The 17,208-nt window shown below is 44.3% G+C and overlaps 1 protein-coding gene across 1 annotated transcript in view; it reads left to right on the forward strand.

Annotated features, from left to right (window-relative positions):
* LOC308167709 (histone acetyltransferase KAT7-like) overlaps positions 1-17,208 on the forward strand; it is a 34,750-nt gene continuing 17,542 nt past the window's right edge. Inside the window, exons 1-8 of the mRNA XM_080542172.1 lie at positions 1-125; positions 1,432-1,582; positions 2,453-2,701; positions 3,387-3,469; positions 6,176-6,274; positions 6,731-6,841; positions 6,927-7,118; positions 12,286-12,375. Coding sequence (XP_080398298.1) covers positions 108-125; positions 1,432-1,582; positions 2,453-2,701; positions 3,387-3,469; positions 6,176-6,274; positions 6,731-6,841; positions 6,927-7,118; positions 12,286-12,375 — 993 coding nt within the window. The 5' untranslated portion in view covers positions 1-107. The remainder of the gene's footprint in view (positions 126-1,431; positions 1,583-2,452; positions 2,702-3,386; positions 3,470-6,175; positions 6,275-6,730; positions 6,842-6,926; positions 7,119-12,285; positions 12,376-17,208) is intronic.

Consider the following 17,208-nt stretch of genomic DNA (forward strand, 5'->3'; position numbering starts at 1 on the left):
AACCAAACGGTTTTATTCACTGTGATTATTGTACATCTGGATAACTACAGTAACTATATCGCCTTGAGCAGAGGAGGGGACAGGAAACATCGTTCCTCGAGGGAAATATGCCCCGTAGACGACAGGTAAGCAGCCAGCTAAACATGTAGGTCGCAAGCTAAGCTAAGCTAACTAGGCTAGGCTTACTAACCCAGTCCGATGGATGAAGCTAAGCTAACGAGGCTAAGCTAAGTGACCCAGTCAGATGGATGAAGCTAAGCTAACTAGGCTAGCTAACTAACCCAGTCAGATGGATGAGAGAGAGAGAGCAGCTAAGCTAACCAAAGCTACCTGACTTTATACATTGCTGCAATGTTTGTCTGTATCTAGCCAGGCAGGTTATGACCCTCTTCACTGGTGTGGTTCCCTGGGAGAACATCACAGTGTATACACACATAGCTGTCCATATCATCCCTGGGATGGATATCTAAGAACTGCTAACTTGCTAGAGAGCCAGGTTGTGTTGACTGTTTACATCCATGTGATTATGACTCTGTTAATGACTAGCTATAATGTGTGCATGTAGGATACAAGACAGGTCATATCAAAGCAAATAACAACACAAGTTATAAACCCTGTCAACTTGTCATTGATGGCTATGAAGAATCATTCACTATGATGATGACCTGGTCAGTGAGACCATTTCTTAGGCATTCTCCCTGCCTGGGCAATGTCTCACATTCATGTTATTGTTTCTCTCTCTCTCTCCCCCCCCTCTCTCTCTTTCTCTCTCTCACTCTCTCCCCCCTCTCTCTTTCTCTCTCTCTTTCTCTCTCTCTCCCCCCCTCTCTCTTTCTCTCTCTCTCCCCCCCTCTCTCTTTCTCTCTCTCTCTCTCCCCCCCTCTCTCTTTCTCTCTCTCTCCCCCCCTCTCTCTTTCTCTCTCTCTCTCTCCCCCCCTCTCTCTCTTTCTCTCTCTCCCCCCTCTCTCTTTCTCTCTCTCTCCCCCCCCCTCTCTCTCTCTCTCCCCCCTCTCTCTCTTTCTCTCTCTCCCCCCTCTCTCTTTCTCTCTCTCTCCCCCCTCTCTCTTTCTCTCTCTCTCCCCCCTCTCTCTTTCTCTCTCTCTCCCCCCCTCTCTCTTTCTCTCTCTCTCTCCCCCTTCTCTCTTTCTCTCTCTCTCCCCCCCTCTCTCTTTCTCTCTCTCTCCCCCCTCTCTCTTTCTCTCTCTCTCCCCCCCTCTCTCTTTCTCTCTCTCCCCCCCTCTCTCTTTCTCCCCCCCTCCTCTCTCTTTCTCCCCCCCTCCTCTCTCTTTCTCCCCCCCTCTCTCTGTCTCTCCTCCTCTCTCTCTCTCTCCCCCCCTTTCTCTCACTCTCTCTCTCTTTCTCACACACACACACACTCTCTCTCCCCCTCTCTCTCACACACACACTCTCTCTCTCTCTCTTCACTAACAGAGGCATGTGGGCAGTGGGTCAGACGGGACTGAGGACTCAGACTCCTCGGCGGAGAGAGAGCAGACCAACAGCTCTGAGAGCGACGGCACCAACATGCCCAAGAGAACACGCCTCACCAGGGCCTCGCTGCGCCTCAGCCAGAGCTCCCAGGGTAAACACACGGCCTGGTTATTGGGCTAGCCAGCACACACACACACACACACACACACACACACACACACACACACACACACACACACACACACACACACACACACACACACACACACACACACACAGGTCTGAGACATGGTCTGGTTACTGGGCTAGGACACACACGCAGGTCTGAGATGACATGCTTTAGGAGTTATTGATAGAGTAGTTGTCTATGCTGTAGCCAACTCATGTCACTGTTGTTATAACGACAACAACAACAACAACAACAACAACAACACTGTAAGAGGAGTAGGGTTATATGTCCCAAACAGGTTTGTTGTAATGTAAACCTACACAGCAAATGAGATTCACTCAGGTTTAACGTTCTGATGAGGCCTGTCTTAGTTAGGGACGAAACACTGAAAACAAACCAACCAACACAGGAGCATGTAGCTATACCAATGTGTGGAGTTTTCCTTTTCCTGTTTGAAGTTGATCACAAACTAGACCCTGCGACATACCAGCGTCATGTCTGGGAGGGTGTACTTGTCCATCAAGCCGCCTCACTCTACAGAAACAGGAGATTCCCCTAAGGGTTCGCTCGAGAGAACCATCGGTTCTCAAGGCTACTTACTTAGTAGCCATGCGTCGAGGTGTCCTTGGGCAAGACACTGAACCCCAAATTCCCAATGAGCGGGGCCGCCGCCTTGCATGGTAGCTTGGCCGCCATTGGTGTGTGAATGTGTGTGTGAATGAGTGTGTGAATGAGAGGCCGTCGTAAAGCTCCTTGGAATAAGGCGCTGTGTACGTAAGTGCAGTCCATTTACCATTTACTTATAAACTGATCCCAACCCCCTCCTCCCCTCTGTTGTCTTCCCCCTCCCAGACACCCCGGACGTGAAGCGGGGAGGCGACCACGACGAGTCCCCTCCTCTGACGCCCACGGGCAACGCCCCGTCCTCCGAGTCCGAGCTGGACATCTCCAGCCCCAACGCCTCGCAGGACGAGGGCCAGGCCAAGGACCCGGCCCACCGCGACTCCGACAAGGACCTCTCCCACCGGCCCAAACGCCGACGCTGCCATGAGACCTACAACTTCAACATGAAGTGTCCCACGCCCGGGTGCAACTCACTGGGTAAGACCAGGGGTAGTGGTGATCTTAGGGGTAGTGGTGGTTTTAGGGGTAGTGGTGGTCTTAGGGGTAGTGGTGGTCTAGGGGATAGTGAGCTGGACTGGTGATGGGAAGGTCATGAGTTCGAATCCCGCCTGAGAACACCACCACTAGTGTGTCCTTGAGTAAGACACTTAGCCCTCAGTTACTCCAGGGGGAATGTCCCTGTAATCTCCCGTTGTAAATCGCTTTGGATTAAAAGCGTCTGCAAAATGGTAAATTATTAAATTATTATGACAGCAGTGTCAATGTACCCCACCACAGAACCAAACCCCAGCTGATGTGTACTGGGCCTTCTGGCCTGGTTACCCCTGGTTACGCATCCACCACAGCTGGATGTAACAGTTCTGTTATTGTGATTTGTATATATTGTGATTTTATTGCCTTTATTGTAAATGGAATTCATGTACAGCACTTTGGTCAGCGCAAGTTCTATGTGCTTTATAAATAAATATGTACTTGACTTGAGTGCTGGAGAGGTGTGATAAATCCTATCTGAGCTAGCACAGTAAGGTCTGGGTTGGGGTGTAGCTTGCATAGCCCCCTGCTAGTTATGTGGATGGTCGTCTAGCCTTCATAACAAGGCCAGGCAACAAGGCATGACTCAGTCAAATTGATGATGTTTTTCTGTCTCCTTTGTCCCTCACAGGCCACCTTACAGGGAAACATGAACGTCACTTTGCCGTCTCAGGATGTCCTCTCTACCACAACCTGTCTGCTGACGAGTGCAAGGTGTTATATTATTATTATTATTATTATTATTACTACTACTACTACTACTACTACTACTACTACTACTACTACTACTACTACTACTACTACTACTACTACTACTACTACTACTACTACTACTACTACTATTATTATTAATATTATTAGTACTACTATTATTATTATTACTACTATTATTATTAATATTATTATTACTACTATTATTATTAATAATATTATTATTACTATTATTATTATTATTATTACTACTATTATTATTGTATATTTTTTATTATTATTATTATTACCGTATTTTCCGCACTATAAGGCGCACTTAAAAGCCTTTAATTTTCAAAAAAAACGACAGTGCGCCTTATAACCCGGAGCGCCTTATATATGGATCAATTGGTTAATTGGTTGATCCATACTGGTTGTACACGGCGCTCAAGGCGCTCTGTCAAAATGTTTCAGTACGACTGGTAAACTACAAAGCCGCACCGCTTGCAGCATTACGGTAATCAGTAAACACCAAGTAGAAGCGTCTCTACAGTCACTATTCGAATGAAGGCAACAGCGCTAGCACGGGACATGAACATCGATGAATTTCGAGGCGGTCCTTCTTGGTGCTTTCAACTTGAAGTTTTAAAGTACCCACTCGATATAATAAACAACAGTTTAACGATCACTAAACACTTAGAATTTGTGTATTGGATTCATTATTCTCGTTTGCCGGAGGCTACCGGTAAGGGAGGGTTGACTTGTAAACATACTTTCGTTTTAGCTCGTGTTCAAAAGCAAGAACTGTGTGTTCATCTAGTTATGTGTAGTTATGTGTTTTTAGCATGTCGATGTTCTCCCAGTATGTTGTGATGTTATTAAAATACAGTTTAGACCTTCGTAGCGATGTGTTTTGTTAGCAGCGTTCGTAGCTGTGGCTGCGTTCAGAGTCACTTTTCTCCCATTCAGTGTTTGAGGTGAACCAACATTCAAATACGCCTGTCGTGTTCAATCTTTCTCTGATTTGAATGTATGACACATCATTTGAAAGCTTACAATCTGTAGTTTAAGCATGTGTAAAAACTGAAAAATTACGTTGCACATTTCACCAGGAGCTGTCACATATTGGTTGTTGGTTATAATTGTATAGCCTATTGGTTGTTTTCTGGTGTTGTTTTATTGTTTTGCTCTGTTTGTAGTCTACTTGATGTATTTTTTATCAGCTGTTAAATCACCACAGCGGTTAATCCACTAATAGAGATAATACCAGATTGAAAATGCTTGTAGCTAACTACTCTATATCTCGTGGTCGCAGCTATTGCGAATTGCTATTCACTAGGGCTGCAACGATTAGTCGACATAATCGACAACGTCGATCATAAAAACTCGTCGACGTGGAATTTTAGTGTCGATGCATCGTATAAAAAAAGGAGCCATGCAAGAATCAGCTGGGTAAGTTTTAGCGAACGTTGTTAGCCAACTGGCTAACGTTATATTGTTAGGGTCGTAATGTTTATGTTAGCTTTACTGTTACATGTTGGAAAACAACGTCTCATGGAGCGTTTGTGCTATTAATTTATTTGCCCTGTGGCACGCGTGTGACAGACAGAGGCGCTTGTATGTAACGTTACGTAGCAGGGGTTTTCCATGTTGAAGCCAGGAGAACGCGAGATGAAATGAAGTGAGGGGTGGTCGCTATTAAAATACCAGGTAGTCATGGTGGATGATCATGAATGATGCTTGATAAGTGAATGCTATTTCAATTATGTTGAGTCCACCAGCGAGCTGTCTGTAAGATAAACAGCGCCAAGCGTAGCCTACTAACGTGAGCTGTCTGTAGTCTAGCCAGCAATGCTAGCTAGCCAATCAACTAGCTCTGTGAGCAGCTGTAGCTTGGCGTAACGTTAGGTTAGATAGCTAGTTAAGCCGGATTTATGCTTCTGCGTCGCCATTTACGCACAGCGAAAAGCCACACGACTAATCGCAAAAATATTCGACAGATTAGTCGACTACCAAAATAATCGTTAGTTGCAGCCCTACTATTCACGCGAGTCAGCTGTGAATCACCACAGGTCCTTGACGCTTGTTGCAAAAATGGATGACGAACGGCTGATACTTGAGGTGGAAAAATATATATTTTTGACAGTGGAGCAGGTAGAACGTTGACGGTGACAACGCTCAGGTGGAGCATGGACAACGGGAAGTTGACACAACACCGATGGAGAGGTGACGCAACGCAGTAGGTGGAGCTTGGGCGTAACGCAACCCCAGTCAAACGTTCGACTGCAGTATCTTCTATTCTATGCGCCTTATAATCCGGTGCGCCCTGTATATGAAAACAGTTCTAAAATAGGCCATTCATTGAAGGTGCGCCTTATAATCCGGTGCGCCTTATAGTGCGGAAAATACGGTACTATTATTGTTAGTTATTATTATTATTGTTAGTTATTATTATGATTGTGCATGGTGACAGCAGCAGTTGTATCAGTAGTAGAAGTAGTTAACTTGTTTGTCCCTCCAGGTCAAAGCCACCAGCCGAGAGAAACACGAGGAGGAGATGAAGGGACAGGACGAAGGGAACAACAGCAGGCATGCCACACGCCATCAGGTACACACACACACACACACACACACACACACACACACACACACACACGTTATCAACATGTTTTGTGCAGATGAACCATTGTGACGTATGAAAGCGACTATGCCCCCCCTCTGCCCCCCCAGACACCCACGTCCAGACAGACGCGCTACAAGGAGCAGGTGACGGAGCTGAGGAAGGGCCGCAACACTGGGCTTCCCAAGGAGCAGAAGGACAAGCACACGGTGAGACAGAGACCGCCGACACGCCTGGGACCCCTAGAGCCGTCTGTTAGGGCTTTCACACCGCCAAGGAACCCTTCCGGTTCACGTTCGCAAACCAAGTCTGGATATTGTTTAGCTGTGCTGTGGTAGAGAAGGCAAGAGACCATCTAGTGTTCACACATTCAAGCCTCTCTTTTTAATTGTTGTCTGTGAGCGGATAGTTCCTATTTACATAATAAATAGCGGATTTATTATATAAATTCTCATCTAGATCTGTCTCAAACTATGCCGTGTTGGGTCCTTGACTTTGAGGGAATTGAGTCTTGAAAGTCCTTGAAAGGTGCTTGAATGTGATGTTTCAGAAGGTGTAGGAACCCTGGTTAACCTGATACTGTATACCGTATACTTATATTGTAGCTGATCTCCTGATATCAATCCGCTGATTTAGCTGAAATCCCCCTTCTCTCCTCCCCCCAGGAGCACCGCCAGAGCCATGGCAACACCAGGGAGCCGCTCCTAGAGAACATCACCAGTGACTACGACCTGGAGCTGTTCAGGAAGGCCCAGGCCCGCGCCTCAGAAGACCTGGTAAACACCGCCTAGTCTGGGAACACTGCCAGAGAGATCTGTGTGTGTGTGTGTGTGTGTGTAACCATCCTCCCCCTGTAACCAGGAGAAGCTGCGTATCCAGGGGCAGATCACGGAGGGCAGCAACATGATCAAGACCATCCTGTTCGGCCGCTACGAGTTGGACACCTGGTACCACTCGCCCTACCCCGAGGAGTACGCCCGCCTGGGCCGGCTCTACGTCTGCGAGTTCTGCCTGAAGTACATGAAGAGCCAGACCATCCTCCGACGACACATGGTGAGAACCTGCCCTGCCCTGTCCTCTCCTGTCCTCTCCTCTCCTCTCCTCTCCTCTCCTCTCCTCTCCTCTCCTCTCCTCTCCTCTCCTCTCCTCTCCTCTCCTCCCCTCTCCTCTCCTCTCCTCTCCTCTCCTGTCCTCTCCTCAGGGATTAAAGTTCTCCGTCGCTACGACGGATTTCCGTAAATGTATTCCAAGTTGCGACGGATTTATTCCAAGTTGTGATGGATTTTACCTGGTGTAATATGATTTGTAGAGGCATACAATCTATTTTGATGTCGGTATTAGGTATATAAATGATATATAATAGTCTATATAAGGCCTACATATAGGCCATTATTGGCTACAACTATGCGACAGTAACAGAGCGGGGTGCACTGACGCTGAACCCCTCATAGTGATAAGTAGGTGGACAACGCGTGGTGCTGAAATAGCCGACATGCGGTGTGTGGTTTGAAAATAGTAACGCCAGCTCAGTAAGTCATTCAAACGTAATGTTTACTTATAGGCTATGTGAATGTGACTGCACCACACATGTGAACAGTAACAAAGCAAATGCAGTTTAATTTTATGAAAAACATTGACAACAAAATCGCCGCAAAAAAAAGAAAGCTGAATCCGCTTGATCATGGAGGGCGAGGGGTGGTGGTGCATAGGCTTAGCCTATATGCTCCTGAAACGACAGAGCAAACACGCTACATTACTAGGGATAATAATTACAATGAGCCATTTAGGGCTGGGACGACGCGTCGACGTAGTCGACGTAATCGACTACGTCAATACGTCGACTTGCGTAATGTGCGTCGGTGTCGGTGCGTCGCAAATAAACAACATGGCTGCGACCAGTGGAAACATGTGACCAGTGGAAACATGTTACACAAGCAATGTAGCTCACCACAGTTCGTATGTCTTGTCTTCTGGTGTTAGTAACTTCTAAATGGCCAGGGTTTTTCCTGCATAGAGAATTATGAGGCGGCCGCCTCCGTCATATTTCTAGCCGCCTCCAGCTCTCGACAAACTGACGGTCGTATTTTCTACAAGCGTTGCACTCGGTGGATTCCTGTCATTTCTAACTGCAATTGCGGCACTGCGCCGACGTGGTGGCGGGGGCGCTGTTTCGCAAATAAGTTAGCTTTCGTTTTTGCTAGCGAAATAGCTGATGGTATGTTGACTGCTCAAGGAGAATACACATTTGAAAGTACAGAATGCCTGAGAGCCTTATATTGCATTATATTACATTATATTTTGAATGGTCATCTGGTGCCTGAATATTGTGTTTTCCTTTACATAAATAATGACATTTCCACCATACATTGATGCAGAAAGGGCACAAATTGGTGCATATCAATTAACCAGAATGCAAGAAATTAAGTGTTTGATGTTTAAGGACCCCCAGACAGCCCTGCTTCATGGGTCCCCCCCGATGTCAAACACCACTGGTACCACCTCCGCCTCATTTTGAGCCAGGAAAAACCCTGATGGCCATGTTGGCATTCAAGTTGGCTAAACATAGCAGTGAGTCTGCCCTGTGTCTGGGGCTGTTTGACAGAGGCAGTTGTAGTAGTAGTAGTAGTAGTAGTAGTAGTAGTAGTAGTAGTAGTAGTAGTAGTAGTAGTAGTAGTAGTAGTAGTAGTAGTAGTAGTAGTAGTAGTAGTAGTAGTAGTAGTAGTAGTAGTAGTAGTAGTAGTAGTAGTAGTAGTAGTAGTAGTAGTAGTAGTAGTAGTAGTAGTAGTAGTAGTAGTAGTAGTAGTAGTAGTAGTAGTAGTAGTAGTAGTAGTAGTAGTAGTAGTAGTAGTAGTAGTAGTAGTAGTAGTAGTAGTAGTAGTAGTAGTAGTAGTAGTAGTAGTAGTAGTAGTAGTAGTAGTAGTAGTAGTAGTAGTAGTAGTAGTAGTAGTAGTAGTAGTAGTAGTAGTAGTAGTAGTAGTAGTAGTAGTAGTAGTAGTAGTAGTAGTAGTAGTAGTAGTAGTAGTAGTAGTAGTAGTAGTAGTAGTAGTAGTAGTAGTAGTAGTAGTAGTAGTAGTAGTAGTAGTAGTAGTAGTAGTAGTAGTAGTAGTAGTAGTAGTAGTAGTAGTAGTAGTAGTAGTAGTAGTAGTAGTAGTAGTAGTAGTAGTAGTAGTAGTAGTAGTAGTAGTAGTAGTAGTAGTAGTAGTAGTAGTAGTAGTAGTAGTAGTAGTAGTAGTAGTAGTAGTAGTAGTAGTAGTAGTAGTAGTAGTAGTAGTAGTAGTAGTAGTAGTAGTAGTAGTAGTAGTAGTAGTAGTAGTAGTAGTAGTAGTAGTAGTAGTAGTAGTAGTAGTAGTAGTAGTAGTAGTAGTAGTAGTAGTAGTAGTAGTAGTAGTAGTAGTAGTAGTAGTAGTAGTAGTAGTAGTAGTAGTAGTAGTAGTAGTAGTAGTAGTAGTAGTAGTAGTAGTAGTAGTAGTAGTAGTAGTAGTAGTAGTAGTAGTAGTAGTAGTAGTAGTAGTAGTAGTAGTAGTAGTAGTAGTAGTAGTAGTAGTAGTAGTAGTAGTAGTAGTAGTAGTAGTAGTAGTAGTAGTAGTAGTAGTAGTAGTAGTAGTAGTAGTAGTAGTAGTAGTAGTAGTAGTAGTAGTAGTAGTAGTAGTAGTAGTAGTAGTAGTAGTAGTAGTAGTAGTAGTAGTAGTAGTAGTAGTAGTAGTAGTAGTAGTAGTAGTAGTAGTAGTAGTAGTAGTAGTAGTAGTAGTAGTAGTAGTAGTAGTAGTAGTAGTAGTAGTAGTAGTAGTAGTAGTAGTAGTAGTAGTAGTAGTAGTAGTAGTAGTAGTAGTAGTAGTAGTAGTAGTAGTAGTAGTAGTAGTAGTAGTAGTAGTAGTAGTAGTAGTAGTAGTAGTAGTAGTAGTAGTAGTAGTAGTAGTAGTAGTAGTAGTAGTAGTAGTAGTAGTAGTAGTAGTAGTAGTAGTAGTAGTAGTAGTAGTAGTAGTAGTAGTAGTAGTAGTAGTAGTAGTAGTAGTAGTAGTAGTAGTAGTAGTAGTAGTAGTAGTAGTAGTAGTAGTAGTAGTAGTAGTAGTAGTAGTAGTAGTAGTAGTAGTAGTAGTAGTAGTAGTAGTAGTAGTAGTAGTAGTAGTAGTAGTAGTAGTAGTAGTAGTAGTAGTAGTAGTAGTAGTAGTAGTAGTAGTAGTAGTAGTAGTAGTAGTAGTAGTAGTAGTAGTAGTAGTAGTAGTAGTAGTAGTAGTAGTAGTAGTAGTAGTAGTAGTAGTAGTAGTAGTAGTAGTAGTAGTAGTAGTAGTAGTAGTAGTAGTAGTAGTAGTAGTAGTAGTAGTAGTAGTAGTAGTAGTAGTAGTAGTAGTAGTAGTAGTAGTAGTAGTAGTAGTAGTAGTAGTAGTAGTAGTAGTAGTAGTAGTAGTAGTAGTAGTAGTAGTAGTAGTAGTAGTAGTAGTAGTAGTAGTAGTAGTAGTAGTAGTAGTAGTAGTAGTAGTAGTAGTAGTAGTAGTAGTAGTAGTAGTAGTAGTAGTAGTAGTAGTAGTAGTAGTAGTAGTAGTAGTAGTAGTAGTAGTAGTAGTAGTAGTAGTAGTAGTAGTAGTAGTAGTAGTAGTAGTAGTAGTAGTAGTAGTAGTAGTAGTAGTAGTAGTAGTAGTAGTAGTAGTAGTAGTAGTAGTAGTAGTAGTAGTAGTAGTAGTAGTAGTAGTAGTAGTAGTAGTAGTAGTAGTAGTAGTAGTAGTAGTAGTAGTAGTAGTAGTAGTAGTAGTAGTAGTAGTAGTAGTAGTAGTAGTAGTAGTAGTAGTAGTAGTAGTAGTAGTTCGCCGAATTAAAGGTGTCTGTGTTTAATTGCGGGCCCACAGACAGCCCCCATACATCAGCTGATCATTTAAAGGGGCGGCCGTCTGAGTAATGTGCATGTCACACGCTGCTTTGTTTTAGAAGAGCAGCAGCTATTACCCAGAGTGCTTTATAACGACACTGTTAAACAGAGAGAGACAATACAGCCATTGTTTTGGGGAAAATTAAGTGATACATTAATCGAACAGTCCCCCCCAAAAAACCGTTAGACTAATCGTTAAATTAGTCGTTAGAGTAACCGACTAATCGGAAAAATAATCGCTAGATTAATCGTTAGACAAATAGTCGTTTGGGACAGCCCTAGAGCCATTCATTAAAAATAGAAAAAATAATATTAGGCTATTAAATCTCACTTAATGAGAAAACTGCCATCTCCCATCGGTCACTATTTGTTATCTGGTGATATGGACGTCTTTGAGTGTCTAGAAAAGCGCTATAAGTCTAATGTATTATTATTATTTATTATTATTATGGACGTCACTTTAATCCGGCAGTTCTCAAGGTTTTTATGCACCAATCGGTTCCTCTAGTCCGTCTTTATCGCATTCATTGATGAAAAGGACGACTCTCATGTATAGGTGGAAGGGAACATTGTGAGCACGTAAAATGTGAGTCACTCACAACGGCTTTGCATTGATGAAACCAGGTAGGATGAACGCATAGTTCGCTGTCTATTCCTCTTTAAATGCCCTGTTTTCACCGTCAACTTTCCTCTTTAGACCTTTGGAGAGTGACATTAACCAATCCAATAATAATGTGACCTTGGAAGTCTGGGAGGAGGGGGGAATAATTATCACAATAAAAGTATGTTAAATAATTGGTAGACTAAGTTAGGCTGCGCTACATCGTCAGTCCACACATTTATTATTCAAAAATATGGAAAAGTGTGAAACTACGTTTCAACGTTGTTGAGAATCACAACACAAACTCGCTAGTCAAGCCAAAATACTGCCACGTAATGGATTGGACAGCTACCTAGTTAACTAGAACACTACTTTACATTGTTAGCAGGCTCACAAAACAAGCTGTGTTAGTTGACTAGCGATGTGTCATTGATTTTCTACAACGCGGAAATGTGTTCACATTTTTCGAAAGAAGAGTCAACGCATTAGAACGTAGAACGAAAAATCGCACGCGCGCTTTGCGCACGGAAAGCCACCGCCCCGCACCGGCCCCGATTTGGCCTGAATTTTTTTTTTCCGTCAGGAGATTATTTTTTTTTTAATCCCTGAGTCTCCTCTCCTCTCCTCTCCTCTCCTCTCCTCTCCTCTCCTGTTCTGTTCTGCCCTCAGTCCGGTCTGGTCTGGTCTTGTCCGGTTCAGTCCAATCAGTGGTTAGTTAAGTGGTGTGGTCAAAGTGTGTGTGTGTGCTCGTTCTCCAGGCCAAGTGTGTGTGGAAACACCCTCCAGGAGACGAGGTCTACAGGAAAGGAGCCATCTCTGTCTTCGAGGTGGACGGCAAGAAGAACAAGGTGAGGACCTTACAGACTCAACCAGGTTGTGTTCTAGTCCCTTGTGTCAGACCAGGGTGAGGACCTTACAGACTCAACCAGGTTGTGTTCTAGTCCCTTGTGTCAAACCAGGGTGAGAACCTTACAGACTCAACCAGGTTGTGTTCTAGTCCCTTGTGTCAAACCAGGGTGAGAACCTTACAGACTCAACCAGGTTGTGTTCTAGTCCCTTGTGTCAAACCAGGGTGAGAACCTTACAGACTCAACCAGGTTGTGTTCTAGTCCCTTGTGTCAAACCAGGATTCACAGGGACTCTGGTGCACCTTTTTAATCGGAATCTAGAAAAATATTATTTTCAATACCTTCAATTTCAATTTCAAAACGTCATTTGGGTCAGCTGACATGATCCCACCACACCTGGCTCCCTCCTCCTCCTCCAGCTCCCCAGGGTGTTTAGCTGTGACTGTAGGGATGCAAGACATTTCATTATCCATACAACGAATACCAGACGATACAAATCGGGAATTCGAAGCGCGTTACGCTCACAGAGAGCTGAGGAGATTGGAAGAGAGAAGCGGCATTACGAGCCAACGTATTTTAGTGGTGTTTTTTACGAGCAGTGTTTTTATACGTTTGTGAGTTTGTGTACATGTGTGAAATGTCACCACGGTCGTCTCGTGTTTCCAAACCTCCCAAGAGGCAAAGCAGAGAGAGCCAGCCTGGGGGGAAGGACAGTGCTCTCTGCAAAATAATATTTTTCAGTCAGAATTCGTCTGCAATCTCATTTTGTTCAAAAAGTTGTGAGAAAATGGTATGGTGAACCCGGTATGGTGAATGGTATGGAACCCTGAGTTGAGCGTATGGTCCCATGCCTACTGTGCTGCAGTCCTGTGTTCCAGATCTCCTGCCAGAACCTTGTTTAGGTGGTTTAGTAGTTTAGTAGTTTAGTAGTTTAGTAGTTTAGTAGTTTAGTAGTTTAGTAGTTTAGTAGTTTAGTAGTTTAGTGCCGTCCAGGTTGTTTAGCTGTGCGGTCCTCTCTCCAGATCTACTGCCAGAACCTCCCCAGGTTGGTTAGTCAGGTTGGTTAGTCAGGTTGGTTAGTCAGGTTGGTTAGTCAGGTTGGTTAGTCAGGTTGGTTAGTCAGGTTGGTTAGTCAGGTTGGTTAGTCAGGTTGGTTAGTCAGGTTGGTTAGTCAGGTTGGTTAGTCAGGTTGGTTAGTCAGGTTGGTTAGTCAGGTTGGTTAGTCAGGTTGGTTAGTCAGGTTGGTTAGTCAGGTTGGTTAGTCAGGTTGGTTAGTCAGGTTGGTTAGTCAGGTTGGTTAGTCAGGTTGGTTAGTCAGGTTGGTTAGTCAGGTTGTTTAGTCAGGTTGGTTAGTCAGGTTGGTTAGTCAGGTTGGTTAGTCAGGTTGGTTAGTCAGGTTGGTTAGTCAGGTTGGTTAGTCAGGTTGGTTAGTCAGGTTGGTTAGTCAGGTTGGTTAGTCAGGTTGGTTAGTCAGGTTGGTTAGTCAGGTTGGTTAGTCAGGTTGGTTAGTCAGGTTGGTTAGTCAGGTTGGTTAGTCAGGTTGGTTAGTCAGGTTGGTTAGTCAGGTTGGTTAGTCAGGTTGGTTAGTCAGGTTGGTTAGTCAGGTTGGTTAGTCAGGTTGGTTAGTCAGGTTGGTTAGTCAGGTTGGTTAGTCAGGTTGGTTAGTCAGGTTGGTTAGTCAGGTTGGTTAGTCAGGTTGGTTAGTCAGGTTGGTTAGTCAGGTTGGTTAGTCAGGTTGGTTAGTCAGGTTGGTTAGTCAGGTTGGTTAGTCAGGTTGGTTAGTCAGGTTGGTTAGTCAGGTTGGTTAGTCAGGTTGGTTAGTCAGGTTGGTTAGTCAGGTTGGTTAGTCAGGTTGGTTAGTCAGGTTGGTTAGTCAGGTTGGTTAGTCAGGTTGGTTAGTCAGGTTGGTTAGTCAGGTTGGTTAGTCAGGTTGGTTAGTCAGGTTGTTTAGTCAGGTTGGTTAGTCAGGTTGGTTAGTCAGGTTGGTTAGTCAGGTTGGTTAGTCAGGTTGGTTAGTCAGGTTGGTTAGTCAGGTTGGTTAGTCAGGTTGGTTAGTCAGGTTGGTTAGTCAGGTTGGTTAGTCAGGTTGGTTAGTCAGGTTGGTTAGTCAGGTTGGTTAGTCAGGTTGGTTAGTCAGGTTGGTTAGTCAGGTTGGTTAGTCAGGTTGGTTAGTCAGGTTGGTTAGTCAGGTTGGTTAGTCAGGTTGGTTAGTCAGGTTGGTTAGTCAGGTTGGTTAGTCAGGTTGGTTAGTCAGGTTGGTTAGTCAGGTTGTTTAGTCAGGTTGGTTAGTCAGGTTGGTTAGTCAGGTTGGTTAGTCAGGTTGGTTAGTCAGGTTGTTTAGTCAGGTTGGTTAGTCAGGTTGTTTAGTCAGGTTGCTTAGTCAGGTTGGTTAGTCAGGTTGGTTAGTCAGGTTGGTTAGTCAGGTTGGTTAGTCAGGTTGTTTAGTCAGGTTGGTTAGTCAGGTTGGTTAGTCAGGTTGGTTAGTCAGGTTGGTTAGTCAGGTTGGTTAGTCAGGTTGGTTAGTCAGGTTGTTTAGTCAGGTTGTTTAGTCAGGTTGGTTAGTCAGGTTGGTTAGTCAGGTTGTTTAGTCAGGTTGGTTAGTCAGGTTGGTTAGTCAGGTTGGTTAGTCAGGTTGGTTAGCCAGGTTGGTTAGTCAGGTTGGTTAGTCAGGTTGGTTAGTCAGGTTGGTTAGTCAGGTTGGTTAGTCAGGTTGGTTAGTCAGGTTGGTTAGTCAGGTTGGTTAGTCAGGTTGGTTAGTCAGGTTGGTTAGTCAGGTTGGTTAGTCAGGTTGTTTAGTCAGGTTGGTTAGTCAGGTTGGTTAGTCAGGTTGGTTAGTCAGGTTGGTTAGTCAGGTTGTTTAGTCAGGTTGGTTAGTCAGGTTGGTTAGTCAGGTTGGTTAGTCAGGTTGGTTAGTCAGGTTGGTTAGTCAGGTTGGTTAGTCAGGTTGGTTAGTCAGGTTGGTTAGTCAGGTTGGTTAGTCAGGTTGGTTAGTCAGGTTGGTTAGTCAGGTTGGTTAGTCAGGTTGGTTAGTCAGGTTGGTTAGTCAGGTTGGTTAGTCAGGTTGGTTAGTCAGGTTGGTTAGTCAGGTTGGTTAGTCAGGTTGGTTAGTCAGGTTGGTTAGTCAGGTTGGTTAGTCAGGTTGGTTAGTCAGGTTGGTTAGTCAGGTTGTTTAGTCAGGTTGTTTAGTCAGGTTGGTTAGTCAGGTTGGTTAGTCAGGTTGGTTAGTCAGGTTGGTTAGTCAGGTTGTTTAGTCAGGTTGTTTAGTCAGGTTGGTTAGTCAGGTTGGTTAGTCAGGTTGTTTAGTCAGGTTGGTTAGTCAGGTTGTTTAGTCAGGTTGGTTAGTCAGGTTGGTTAGTCAGGTTGGTTAGTCAGGTTGGTTAGTCAGGTTGTTTAGTCAGGTTGTTTAGTCAGGTTGGTTAGTCAGGTTGGTTAGTCAGGTTGGTTAGTCAGGTTGGTTAGTCAGGTTGGTTAGTCAGGTTGGTTAGTCAGGTTGGTTAGTCAGGTTGGTTAGTCAGGTTGGTTAGTCAGGTTGGTTAGTCAGGTTGGTTAGTCAGGTTGGTTAGTCAGGTTGGTTAGTCAGGTTGGTTAGTCAGGTTGGTTAGTCAGGTTGTTTAGTCAGGTTGGTTAGTCAGGTTGGTTAGTCAGGTTGGTTAGTCAGGTTGGTTAGTCAGGTTGGTTAGTCAGGTTGGTTAGTCAGGTTGTTTAGTCAGGTTGGTTAGTCAGGTTGGTTAGTCAGGTTGTTTAGTCAGGTTGGTTAGTCAGGTTGGTTAGTCAGGTTGGTTAGTCAGGTTGGTTAGTCAGGTTGGTTAGTCAGGTTGGTTAGTCAGGTTGGTTAGTCAGGTTGGTTAGTCAGGTTGGTTAGTCAGGTTGGTTAGTCAGGTTGGTTAGTCAGGTTGGTTAGTCAGGTTGGTTAGTCAGGTTGGTTAGTCAGGTTGGTTAGTCAGGTTGGTTAGTCAGGTTGGTTAGTCAGGTTGGTTAGTCAGGTTGGTTAGTCAGGTTGGTTAGTCAGGTTGGTTAGTCAGGTTGGTTAGTCAGGTTGGTTAGTCAGGTTGGTTAGTCAGGTTGGTTAGTCAGGTTGGTTAGTCAGGTTGGTTAGTCAGGTTGGTTAGTCAGGTTGGTTAGTCAGGTTGGTTAGTCAGGTTGGTTAGTCAGGTTGGTTAGTCAGGTTGGTTAGTCAGGTTGATTAGTCAGGTTGGTTAGTCAGGTTGTTTAGTCAGGTTGGTTAGTCAGGTTGGTTAGTCAGGTTGGTTAGTCAGGTTGGTTAGTCAGGTTGGTTAGTCAGGTTGGTTAGTCAGGTTGGTTAGTCAGGTTGGTTAGTCAGGTTGGTTAGTCAGGTTGGTTAGTCAGGTTGGTTAGTCAGGTTGGTTAGTCAGGTTGGTTAGTCAGGTTGGTTAGTCAGGTTGGTTAGTCAGGTTGGTTAGTCAGGTTGGTTAGTCAGGTTGGTTAGTCAGGTTGGTTAGTCAGGTTGGTTAGTCAGGTTGGTTAGTCAGGTTGGTTAGTCAGGTTGGTTAGTCAGGTTGTTTAGTCAGGTTGTTTAGTCAGGTTGTTTAGTCAGGTTGGTTAGTCAGGTTGGTTAGTCAGGTTGTTTAGTCAGGTTGTTTAGTCAGGTTGGTTAGTCAGGTTGGTTAGTCAGGTTGGTTAGTCAGGTTGGTTAGTCAGGTTGGTTAGTCAGGTTGGTTAGTCAGGTTGGTTAGTCAGGTTGTTTAGTCAGGTTGGTTAGTCAGGTTGGTTAGTCAGGTTGGTTAGTCAGGTTGGTTAGTCAGGTTGGTTAGTCAGGTTGGTTAGTCAGGTTGTTTAGTCAGGTTGGTTAGTCAGGTTGGTTAGTCAGGTTGG

This window comes from Nansenia antarctica (genome assembly GCF_963989245.1).
Source record: "Nansenia antarctica genome assembly, chromosome: 11".
In the NCBI taxonomy this organism is placed as follows: domain Eukaryota; kingdom Metazoa; phylum Chordata; class Actinopteri; order Argentiniformes; family Microstomatidae; genus Nansenia; species Nansenia antarctica.